This window comes from Ipomoea nil, unplaced genomic scaffold, assembly GCF_001879475.1.
Source record: "Ipomoea nil cultivar Tokyo-kokei standard unplaced genomic scaffold, Asagao_1.1 scaffold3170, whole genome shotgun sequence".
NCBI classification, from domain to species: Eukaryota; Viridiplantae; Streptophyta; class Magnoliopsida; order Solanales; family Convolvulaceae; genus Ipomoea; species Ipomoea nil.
In genome coordinates, this window is record NW_017619598.1 from 1,820,239 (window position 1) to 1,833,264 (window position 13,026).

The 13,026-nt window shown below is 28.6% G+C and overlaps 1 protein-coding gene across 1 annotated transcript; it reads left to right on the top strand.

Moving 5' to 3' along the window:
- Positions 1-1,883: 1,883 nt before the first annotated feature.
- On the top strand, positions 1,884-8,325 carry LOC109167907 (uncharacterized protein UU044-like). Its single transcript, XM_019316972.1, has 3 exons — positions 1,884-1,983; positions 6,293-6,390; positions 7,974-8,325. The coding sequence occupies exons 2-3, from the start codon at positions 6,317-6,319 to the stop codon at positions 8,215-8,217; spliced, it is 318 nt and encodes a 105-aa protein (XP_019172517.1). The 5' UTR covers positions 1,884-1,983; positions 6,293-6,316; the 3' UTR covers positions 8,218-8,325.
- Positions 8,326-13,026: the final 4,701 nt, after the last annotated feature.

The following is a 13,026-nucleotide window of genomic DNA, read 5'->3' on the forward strand; positions in this document are numbered from 1 at the left end:
TTGTTTTTAACCAATGTTTTAACCAAAGAAAAAATGGTATTGTAGATTGATATTGAAAATGTATTGATTTTGAGATAGATGTGAATAACTTAAAGAATTATTGATATCTTTAATCAATATGTTGAATCAATTACTAAGGTGCCAAAAATAAAAAAGAATTGCTTAATTCAATCTTTATTAACTAACGATTTTGGTTAGACCTCCAATGAATTGAAATACAATTATTGAACTAACAAAACAAGATCATTTTTTTTTTAAGGAATAAGGGTCAAATAGGCCATTGAACTGCACACAATAATGCAATTAGGCCACCGAACCTAAAAAAGCTATAATTAGATTCCTAAACTAACCATTTTTTTTGCAATTTGTCTATTTTGTAAGTTTTCTAAGTTACTAGCAGGTCACCTTTAATTTAAAATATTTTTAAAAATATTTATTATTTAAATAATTATTTTAAATTTAAAAAAAAAAAAAAAAAAAAAAGATACAGATCGTCTCCGGCCATTGATTCGTCTCCATGGCCGGTCTCTTCGTCTCCGGCCATGGAGACGATGAGTCTCTTTGTCTCTGGCCGGAGGTGAAGATAACTTCTTCGTCTCCGACCATGGAGATGAATCCATGGCCGGAGACGGTCTGTTTTTCTTTTCTCTTTCTTTTTCTTTTTCTTTTTTTTTAAAAAAAAAATATTTTAAATAATTATTTAAATAATAAATATTTTAAATTAAAGGTGACCTGCTAACAACTTAGAAAACTTACAAATTAGACAAATTGCAAGAAAATTGTTAGTTTAGGGATCTAATTGTAACTTTTTTAAGTTCAGTGGCCTAATTGCATTATTCTGTGCAGTTCGATGACCTATTTGACCCTTATTCCTTTTTTAAATTCATTATTTGTACGTGTGAGAATTTGAAATTCTAATATTTATTATGTATGCATTTAATACATACTCAACACAAAATTACTTCATATACTCTTAAATTTTCCATACATTTATTACGCAAGGGCAGAATAAGAAAAAAATATACGGAGTAACTTTTAATCATTTAATTAAATATACACTATATATGATAAATTTAATCTTTATATTTGGTGAAAATTGAAAACCAATTTTAGAATTTCAATAAGTGTATGTTATTGTAATAAATATTCTTCTCGGTTTAATAAAAATTATGCATTTACCTCATATTTTAAGTTTTCGATTCTTTGTTTTTTTTTTTCTTTTCTTTTCTTCTTTTTTTCTGTATTCCATTCTCTATTTTTATTTCCTAGTGTGGAAAACATATTCAGTAGCACTAATATAATCAACTACATTCATTTCCAAATTCAAAATTTCAAGAACATATACAAAATTATAAAATTAATCATAAATTCAAATTATTGAGTGATTTTTTATATCAAATATTCAAATTATTTTTGGGCGTTTGATTTAAGTGGAGCATATACAATTTTTAATTTCTAGTCTAGAATATTTGAAATTTTAACATCCAATATCAAGGTCATGTATGTTGCTATATACACCTAGTCTATAATATAAGTAATGATATATGATGAGATCAACTAGTGAGTAAGCGCAACAATTTGTTCAGCTTTGCTTTTAATAGTAATAGTTGTATATATATGCCAGCAAAATCAGCTTTTAGCATGCAAAGACGGCTTTTTTTGTGGGCCCAAATTATTTGTTCTAACTTGTTTTATTGCGTGACGATTTAAGACTAATCTACTGAATTTAACTCACCTTAACATGTGAAAGCTGTAAAGTATGCTTCTTTGCGGACTCAAAATAATTTGTTCTAATTTGCTTTTCCTTGGAAGGTTCAAAACTAGCTCACGAAACTTTTAACATGTACCCCTAGCTAGTTTTACTCCTTCCGCTTCCGTTCTTCACTCCCCTCTATAAGAGTTTCCGTCTACGACCAGATACCCAGACCTCCACTCACGCCACTGCTTGACTACTTCTGCCTTTGCCCTCATCGGCTACCCAAGGTAATAGTATATTAGTATCTAGTTCTTGTTTATTTTATTTTCTTGAATTTATAGTTCAAGTTAAAATTTTAAGCAAGAGAATTAATTACCTTACAAATTGGATTCATTTTTGGGGTTTTGTACTTTTTATGTGATAACAAATTTGTTTTTAAAAAGAAAAATCAAATCTTTTTTTTTCATGCTAATGGTGTTGATTTAATTTAAATTGTTTGATGAGTTTATTGTGTTTCAAACTATTTTAGATTTATGTACTGTTTGATATGTTTTTGAATCAAGCATATTTCTCCATATCTCATGACTTGATTTAGTGAATAGTTTAATTAAATTTTAATTGGTATTTGGCCTATATATAATCTATATTTGAATATGTTTACCCATTGAATTCAAGCTATATATGCAATTTTCATTCATTTAATAAATTACTTCCGTTGTATTTTTCACGTTTTTTAATTTTTATTTTTTGGTAAAAATGATTTCAAACTTTTTCGATTAAAATTTGTGTATTTTGATCAAACGAACAGATCAATTGATAGGTCTCACAGGGAATAAAAATTAGAACCTTAGCTTGTACCAATTTGGCAAAGAATTACTCCCAAAAATATACTTTGTATGAAATTCAATTCTATATATGTTATTGTTGTTTTCTTATATCTCTCCAATTAGAGATTTTGGTCGGTTAACACATGTATGTTGATTTTCTCGAACTTGCTCAGTTATTGCATGGATCATGGTCCACACAGCTGTGTTGACAACGGCCCAAAAACGACGTCGTTTTATTAAATGTTATTTTTTCGAACACCTAGCTGTAACATACATTTTTATAATTTATAATGTACATTATTCTAAAACATAATGTACATTATTCTAAAGCAGAATGCACATTATTTTAAAACATAATATGTGTTATGTTACCTTAGATGTTTCATTATTCTAAACACGTAATTTACATTATTTTAACACATGATGTATATTATTCTACACATAATATACATTATTCTAACACATAATGTACATTATTTTTACTCATAATATTCACGACGATATTTTGGACCCTAGTCCACACAGCACATAGTAATTGTTGATCTTGATTGTTGCTTGAGTCTGTTCTTGATCTTGGCCTTGGAGCTTTAGAAATTGTTCTCTCTTTATTAATCAGCTAAATAGTTTTTGAAATCTCTTGCACTCAATACTAAGAATTTTTTATCAAAAAAATGACCAACCCTTTATCTATCTTGAGTCAGGCTATGTATAGATGCCTTTGAATTTGTTCATTGGAGAGAAAACAAAATTCAAATGGCTATCAATCTCCCATATGCAGAGAACAGTGTACAGTGTAGTTGGTTCATGGTTGCCCTCTTTTTGAATTCAAGCCATTTGTTTTACATTAGGTCTTAAATTTTTTGGAGCATAACACGTGTTTTATATATTAGTATTTTTTATGTGCGATGCGTAAAAAATAGGTGCCCAACATTAGTTTTTATTAAAATTTTAAATTTATTTAGATTTTAGATATTTAAATTATTGTAAATAATAATAATAATAATAATAATAATAATAATAATAATAATAATAATAATAATAATAATAATAATAATAATGTAAAAAGTTTTTATAAATTTGATATTTATATTTTAAAAATAACTAACATATAATTCCAATATATAATGTGTATATATTATTATTATTATTGAAAAAGATAAGAAAATATATGGTGGATGCATGCGTATGGTAACAATTGTGAAAAAGATAACGGAAGTTATAACGGTAAGGGTATGTTTGTCCAAAATATTGTAAAGTACAACTTTTATAGCATAATGTATAAAAAAAATTAACGAAAAAAATGGATATAAATGAAGGATATAACATTTATTCACACTTCACACTTATTATGTTTTTAGATGTGCACTGTTATTTTTCACTATGTTTCGGACCTATAAAATGATAGTATAGACTCTAACACACAAATTATAAGTTTATTTTAGATCATGCAAACATAAAATTATTTCTTTGAAACAAGAAAAGGTGGTATTGTATATTGATGCTTAAAAATACAATAATTTTGAGATAGATGTCAATAACTTTTAAAAAATTATTGATATATTTAATCAATTACTAAGATGCCAAAAATGTTAAAAGAAATATTTAATTCAATCTTTATTAACTAACCATTTTGGTTAGACCGTCCATGAATCAAAGTACAATTATTGAATTAACCCAACCACATTATATTTTTGTTAATTCATTTGTTTAAAATTTTGAAAATTCTAATATTTCTCATGTGTGCATTTAATACTTAATACAGAAATATCTCATACTCTTAAATTTGCAATACATTTATTATGCAAGGGAAAAAATAAAAAATCCTATTCAATGTATTTATAAAAATATACTATATACGATAATCTTTTTATTTGGTCAAAATTGAAAAATAATTTTGGGATTTCAATAAATGTATGTTATTGTATTAAATATTCTTTTAATTTTTATAAATATTGTGCATTTACATTATCGCTCGTATTTAAAGTTTTCCATATTTTTATTTTATATATATATAAAAAATTGTTTTGCACGAGTTAGTTTAAACATCCGAATGAAATATGTAGAGAAGATATTATGTAGGAGAGTCAAACTCTAGATCTTGTACAAAAGATATGAAAATCCGATAGAATTAGAACTTTGGAAAATTGCATGCTTCAGAAGATGTACCAAAGTTAATCGAAATGATGTTCCAAAGTTAGAAGAGTTTTCAAGAGTCAGAGTAAAGTCTTCAAAAAGAAATATACATGAAGAGAAAAAATAATGTAATAAAGTAATGTCCATTATGGAAGATATATTGTAACCAAAGATGTATTATGATGTCAGCCTGCGAGACAGCCCCAAGTTGGTAAGTCTGCAAAGCCCACTTTCTTTACGGGCCAAAAATTATTTATTCTAATTTACTTCACGACGGGATGATTTAGGATAAGTTCACGGGATTTCACCCGCTTTAACATCCCTAGTTTTACCCTTTCCACCCCTGTTCCTCGCTCCCCTCTATAAGAGTTTCAGCCCTCCTCTAAACACTCAGACATCCTCTGTTGTATTGCTTCTGCTTTTGCTCTGGTCTTCTCGTTCTCCTTCCAATTTTGATCACTTAAGGTAAATTACTAAGCTAGTCTCGTCAACTTGGATTTTGAGTTCAAGTTTAAAAAAAAAAATGTTAAGCAAGAGAATGACATTTCAAATTGGATTCATTTTTATTTTTATTTTTTTGGATAAAGAATTTGATTCATTTTTGGGTTGTGTACTTTATGTGATAGCTACTTTAGAAAGATCTTCTCTTTTTGTGCTAATGAGTAGGTGTACTTTTCATTTTCGATTTTGACAATGGGCTGACTTAGTCATGCTAGATGGACCTTTGGTGAATGTTGAGACCAAACGGTTCAAATTGTTTTATGAAAAAAGGCATAGTTTAATTCATTTGTTGTTTCATATTTATTGATTAAATTTTAATTGTACGGTGAGTTTATTGTGTTTCGAATTGTTTTAAATTTGTATAAAGTTAGATACGTGTTTGATGGAACATCAAAATTAAATACTTTACACTTATAACACTTACACTTGCGCGCACTTATAAGTTTTGGTCAAATCATATATTTAGGGACAGATTCATTTGTTTAAAAAAAAAAAAAAAACAATATAGATTGATGTTGAAAAGTAATAAGGATTTTAAGATAGATTTCAATAGTTTTAAAAAGTATTGATATCTCTAATAAATATGTTCAATCAATTACTTAGTTATTCAAATTTCAATGTTGTCAGAAATTTATTCCTTTTTATCTTTATTAGTTCAAAAAAAAAAAAAAAAAAAAAAAAAAAAAAAAAAAAAAAAAAAAAAAAAAAAACTCAAAAGCTCTTGTAAGATTCACTCCTCGTTTGATAGATTTAATATGTTATTTTAGTAAAGTTTTAAATTTTCCATTTTAAGCCTAGCAATTGTTGATAGTTTTCAAATTATGCTTTGGTTTTTCACAAGCCATAGTCAAGAGGACCATGGCTGATTACATTTTGAAAGTTTGAAGGACTAGACCACGGATGACAACAATTTAAAAGTCGAAGGATTTCGCACATGTAGTCAATTTGAAAGTTTAGGACTAAACGTAGCAAAATCACTATACTCGAAGGACCACATATGACATTAATTTGTTTTTTAATAAATCACTAGTTGCATTTTTATTTTTTATTTTTGTAAAAAATAATTTGAAACTTTTCTCATTCAAATTTTATACTTTGGTTCATTCTTAAATTTGAATAATTTGAAATTATACAGAAATTTTATCATCAAACAACCCCCATGGATAAAGGAAAAACCAAAAATATTGGTTTGGATCATTCTGAAGACTCCAAGGATAAGCCTTTCACCATAAGGTATGCATTTTGAAATACATATATATGTTTATATTAAAATTTTAAATGTCTCGACTTATACAACAATTAGTACTGTTTATATATAATTTCTTATATAATCGATACATGATTTTTGTTTCAATAATTGAATCCATATATATATATATATATATATATATATATATATATATATATATATATATATAGTATTGAATCTTAAATTGTATTTAGTTCAAATCAATTTCCATGATCTGCTAAAATGAGAAAGAAAAAAATATATTGTGATATGTTGTTAGGAATAAGTGTAATAGTAGATTTGATCAAAAAAAAAAAAAAGTGTAATAGTAGATTTTGATTTGCAATGTTAAAATAGGATAAGAAATTAAATTAGAACCTCTAAATTTTTAATAGAAGTCATAATATTGAACACTATAGAGTCAAAAAATGTCACTCAAAAGGGTTAAAAATTACTTAAAAGTAAAATATTAATGAATTATATATACACCATATTCCACCAAACTAAATGATCTAAGATACATAAAAAAAAAATCATTATAAATATGGTATTAGAAATAAGTACAACTAAGAATATAGATCACGCACACTCATGAGAACTATTCTTCATGAGAGCACTAAGAATCAATAAGATTTGGTCCATCCTGAAAAGATGTAACCAACGTGCACTAACTTCTAGATATAATAAAATAGTAAAATACAATTGATATTGATGATTTTGTTGGGGTCTGGGTGCATCATAAAATCGGATATAAAAGTATGGAACGGGATAGGAAAATAGTAGTATTATTGTTCAGGATGCTAGATTCAAAGGAGTGCGTATAAAGTCCAAGGTACTGGCCAAAAGTGGCGGCCCAAATAATAAATACTCGAACCCTGGTATATATGAGCTAAAGGTTAGGACCTCAAGCCATTGGACTAGGGGGATTGAGTGAACGAAGGGATGATATCTAAAGTGAGACAATGGACCCCATTTATATTGTTAAAGACTTCACGCATGCTTGACAAACGACACTAGCTTGCCTTCATTCTTGGCCTGTCCCCTCCTCCCCCCACCCCCACCCCCCACTGCCTGGATGCTAGCAATTTTCACATGGCAAAGTAGAGCATCCTGCTTTTGATATTTGAAATTTGAGTAGCTTGGGTGGTTGGTACTTGTGTTGTTAGGTGGGAGATTGTGGGTTCAATACTCCCCGAGTCCTCGATAAGGTACTAGCTCTTATAATATTTTACTCCAACCTTTCTTCTTTTTTTAGCCCAATAGATCTCCATTATTCTTAATGAACTAACACATCACCAATAAATTAAAGATGGACACTCCACTTAGACTGTTAGGCCAAGACTTTCCCATAGATATTGTTGTTGAGTGCACTCAAAATGTCACATTATTATTTCCTTGCTTCAGAGCCGCCGAGTTTTCTAGATCCACCGATGGATAGAATTAGAATTGGCTCCCAATCTTGTGAGAACCTATGCCTGGGCGAGAAGTAATGAAATATGTCGATGATGATTATTAATGTATTTCTTAATGATAATAATAATGATGATTATTATTATTATTTTAATGTAATTGTTATATATGCAAGCAGGGGTTATGTTGCTGAAATGAAGAAAAAGAACCCAGAATTGTGTTCACCATTTACTCCAACAATATCAAAGAAGAAGAGAAGTCCAGAATTGTGTTCACCATTTGCTCCAATATCAAAGAAGATAAAAAGTGAAGAATTATGTTCACCATTTGATCCAGTACCAAAGAAGGAGCCAAATCCAGTTGATGAGAAACAACCTACTCCAACAGAGAAACCAGCAGCCAGCGGAAATGAAATAGCATGAGTGTTAGATTGATTTCGTAAATTACTAGTCTCCAATTTCCTAAATTTAATTTCTAAATTTTTATTTTTTTTTCTATTAAACACTTAGATTGCTATCTTGTTATTTGGATTAAGTTTTATGTGATGCTTGGACTTTTGGATATTTAAATATGTACTAGTATTTTCACCGTTCGTTGTACGGAATATATTTTGTTATAAAATTCTAAGAATATTTAGATCGATATAGGATTATATAAAGAATTAATTTCACTTTTGGTCCCACGACTTTTGAGTTCTTATCACTTTTGGTGCACAACTTTAAATTTTTTTAATTTTAGTGCCTAACTTTGTTATTTTTATCAGTTTAGGTCTTTCTAGCCAAATTGACGGTAAAATATTTCCAAATTTTATATTTTAGGGGCAAAATCGTCATCCCATGAAAAGATCTTCAATATTTAAACAAAAGAAAAATCATATTAAGAGAAAAAGAAGAGTTTGCCAATGGTCAAAACTATAAATCTCATAGATCTGTCTGGTTTCTGCCCATCTTCCCCATTATTCTCATCATCAAACACCTATAGATATGATTTTACGGTGATTTTGTTTAGATATTGAAGATGTTTCCTTGGGATGACGATTTTACCCCTAACAATATAAAATCCAACAACATTTCACTGTCAATTTGGCCGAAAGGACCAAAATTGATAAAAATAACAAAGTTAGGCACCAAAATTAAAAAATTTTAAAGTTGTGCACCAAAAGTGATAGAACATCAAAAGTCGTGGGACCAAAAGTGAAATTAATTCTTATATAAATTATAACATTCAATATTATATAGTGCAATTGATAAAATTTGTTGAACGAGCAAATAATTGCCCAATTATCCGTGCGATATGCGGATAAATTTTTTTATTATATATTTAGATAATAAAATTAAAGATAAAATTATAAAAAATTCTAATACTGAACGTGTACATTTATTTGATTATAATTTATAAGATTAGTGCAAAAGTATCACTCAATTAATTGAATAATATAAGACTCATTTGTCTGCAATTATCTTTAAAAAATCGATATGTAATATGATTTATGTAATTAAATTATTACTAAAATAAATATGGAAAAAATGATAAATAATTTACTTTTAATTATTATAAAAATAAATACAACGATCAATGTTTAGCTTAATTATCATAATAATTATTAGTCAATTATTATTAATCAATTATACTAATATATATGCAATTATACTTTTATACATTAAGTATATTCATTTTCAGCATATCACATTTAGTTTTTTCCAATCCTCATCCTCCATATCTGAATGAATTAATTGTAATTATTATAAAAATCTAACAATCCATGTTTAATTGCAATTATACTAATATTCGTGTAATTATTAACTTAATTAACATAATAATTATTATTTAATTATACTAATATTTATGTAATTAATTTCTTAATTAGCATAATAATTATTAGGTAATTATATTAATATTGTGCAATTATACTTTTTTTTTTGAAAAAAAAAAAAGGTGGGAGAAAATCCAATATCAGTAGCTGATCCTCACCATGGACGAGACTCTTAAAAGGCCAAGCTCATCCTCTCTCAAGGCTTACTTCATGCTCTCGTTATTCAGCACAAAGTCCTTCACCTGCTTGTTCCGCTCGGGGACGAATTTGGCAATCCTGTCCGCCACTTTGTTTTGCTCCTTTGGAATGTGCTGAATTTGGATTAACCAGTCCCATCTCCTTGCTGCACGACAGAGAGTGATAATGTTCCTTCCCAGACCATCATAGTTCCCTTCTGTCGTGATGAGTTTGACGGCCTCAATGCAATCAGATTCCACGATGTGCAATTATACTTTTATACCATGTTTAATTGTAATTATACTAATATTTATGTATTTATTAGGTTAATTAACATAATAGTTATTAGATTTTATATAGTAATATAGTTTGAGTGGAAATTATAAAAGTAGGATTTTGTTTTTATTTTCACCAAAAAAAAAAATTGTTTTTATTAGTAGTATAGATAGATATTGATAGATTTATATTTAAAATAATTACATTTAAAAATTAAAAAAAAAAATTAGCATTTAAATTTTATATGATTAATATAGTGCATAAGTATATGTATGTATACATGTATTTAAAAAAAATAAATATTTATGAACACATATATTGTAAATTTTATAAGTTTTTTTCCTTAATTATATTTCCTATTTATTAATTATAATTAAGGAAACTGCATGTACAAATGAAAAGAATTTAATTATTAAATTTTATGAATTAATATAGTCCGTAACTATATTGAGCATAAATCATTAAAACTATGAATCATTACCATTATTTTGAGTACAATCCATTCTTTAATATAATTTTAGTTATTTTATGATATTTTGGACATAAATCATTACTATATTATGAATATAAATCATTAAACTAAATCATTATCATTATTTTAAGCTTAAATCAATACAAATATTAATATTTACTTTAATTTAAATATAAGATTGAAAATATATACAATTAAATTTGAATAAAATAAAATTATTTCAATTTAAAAAATTTTGAACCGAAATACAAAACAAATAAATTTATGGGTGAAGTGCCAAATAGCACAATGAACTCCAGCGAAATGTCATGCCAGAACCTAATCTTACATAAGTGATTATTCGATTCACAAACCAAAAAAAAAAAAAAAAAATGTTTGCCTAGCCTTTTTTACAGGTCTCCCTATTGCCTTGGTGACATCGCTCCGATAAAAATATGACGTGGAAGCTGATTTGTACATTTCCTACTAATTGTGCTTATTTATAACGGAGTCTTCTTCTTCCTATCGCAAAGCTATTGTATATGAAGTCACAGCTCCAGTTTCCAGTTCCATTTCAGTTTCCGACGACCCAATAGTTGGCTCCAGTTCCTCCGTCGAAGCCACAGCTCTACAAGATATCATCTTCCTCAACTTCATCATGTGTTACGGGTGTTAGAGTAAATATGGAGTACGCGCCTAGTGTTTATTATAATTGTGGGTTGAAAGCTCCAATTTGCACAAGTAGAGAATCGGGAAAGCAATTCTTTGCGTGTCAAAGATGGAAGGTACGCAGTTAGTGAAATTTTGTATGAATTTTGAGTTTTCAATTGTATTAAAATTTAAAGCTAGGATTTGTTCGTTGTTTGAGTATTTTATTTGGTTATTTGATTTTGGTAATTTGATAACACTGCAAACCTGCAATTTGATAGCTTTGGTAATTTGTTTTTTGTAATTTGATAGCACTGCAAATCTGCAATTTGATAGTTTTGGTAATTTGATATCTTTTGGTAATTAAAGCTATGGTTTGTTCATTGTATAGGATGGAAATGGTTGTGGCTTCTTTCTTTGGAAGGATCACAATGCAAGAAGGGTCGAAGGTGAGCATGAAGACCTAAAGAAGATGGTGGTGTTTTTGAGGCGTGAAATCGAAGTTGCTAAACAATTAATTGTAAATAAGTATACTGGTATGAAAAAAGAAAATCAAATGTTGAGGATCAAGTGTGTTGTTCTCCTAATTGTAATTGTGGTCCTTCTAGCAAAAATTTGTAGTTAGAAATTATAATGGTTTGACATTGTAATGAAAATTTGGTAGTTTGCATTTTAAGTTTCCAGTTTGCATTGTTGAAGCCAATTTCCAGTTTGCAATTTTAAGCCAATTTCCAGTTTGCAATTTAAAGTCATAAATCACTACTATACATACAGTAAATGAATATATGCACAAATCAATTCCAATGTTTTGTCAGCTGCCTAACTGTAAATGAATGCATAATATACAGTAAGCCATAAATCAATACCATACAGAAGCTAAGCCATAAATCAATGCATAAGTACCTTGCCATAAATCATTAAGCATTACCAGTACATAAGGCCATTAGCCAATAAGTCATACTACATTGGCAACTACAATAGCCAATAAATCATACTACATAGAATACATTTAGATTTACATAGAATACATAAGCCAAAACAGTCAGATTTGCATGTTTGCACTGGTATCAAAAAGTCCATGCCAAAACAGTCAAATTTGCCAAAAAGTCCATGCCAAAACAGTTAGATTTGCCAAAAAGTCCAGCCAAAATAGTTAGATTTGCCAAAAAGTCCTTGGCAATACAGTCAATCATGCCATAGACGTCTTCAATTTTGTGTGCAATCTACAAGCATAAACAAAAACAAAAGATTAGTATGATAATCTAACGCTCCAACAACAAATAGCAGCAACCCACATTAACAGTTTGTACCATTACCTGGCATTCCAATGTTGCTTTCTTGAGTTAACAATCCATTATCAACACTATCAGCAGCTCTTCCTGTGAGACCACTTGCAGCAGACATGGCTCTTCCACCACTAGCAACACCCCTTCCTCTACCTCTAGCTCTTCTTGTGAGACCACTTGCAGCAGACATGCCTCTTCCTCTGACAGTAGAAGTACCAGCTTGTCCTTGTTGGGTAGTACAATATCTTTTGTTGTATTCCTTCCATGGTTGCAGTAGGCGCTAGGCACTAGTCGGGTGCCTGGGCAGCGCCTAAGCGGTCTAGGCGGGCACCAAAAAAATTTTAAAAAAATAGTGACAGACTTGTAGTTTGACAATTTTAAGAGATTGTTTTCAACATTCAATCAAATAACACAAATAAATGGAATAACGATAATTTATAAGTCATAACATCATAATAATATTAAAATCAATAATTAATGAAATACAACATGGGACAAAATTGGTCAAAATTAGTCAAAATCAGACGAAATCAATCAAAATCGGACAAAATCGATCGACTCGGCCGAGTTGGCCGATTTT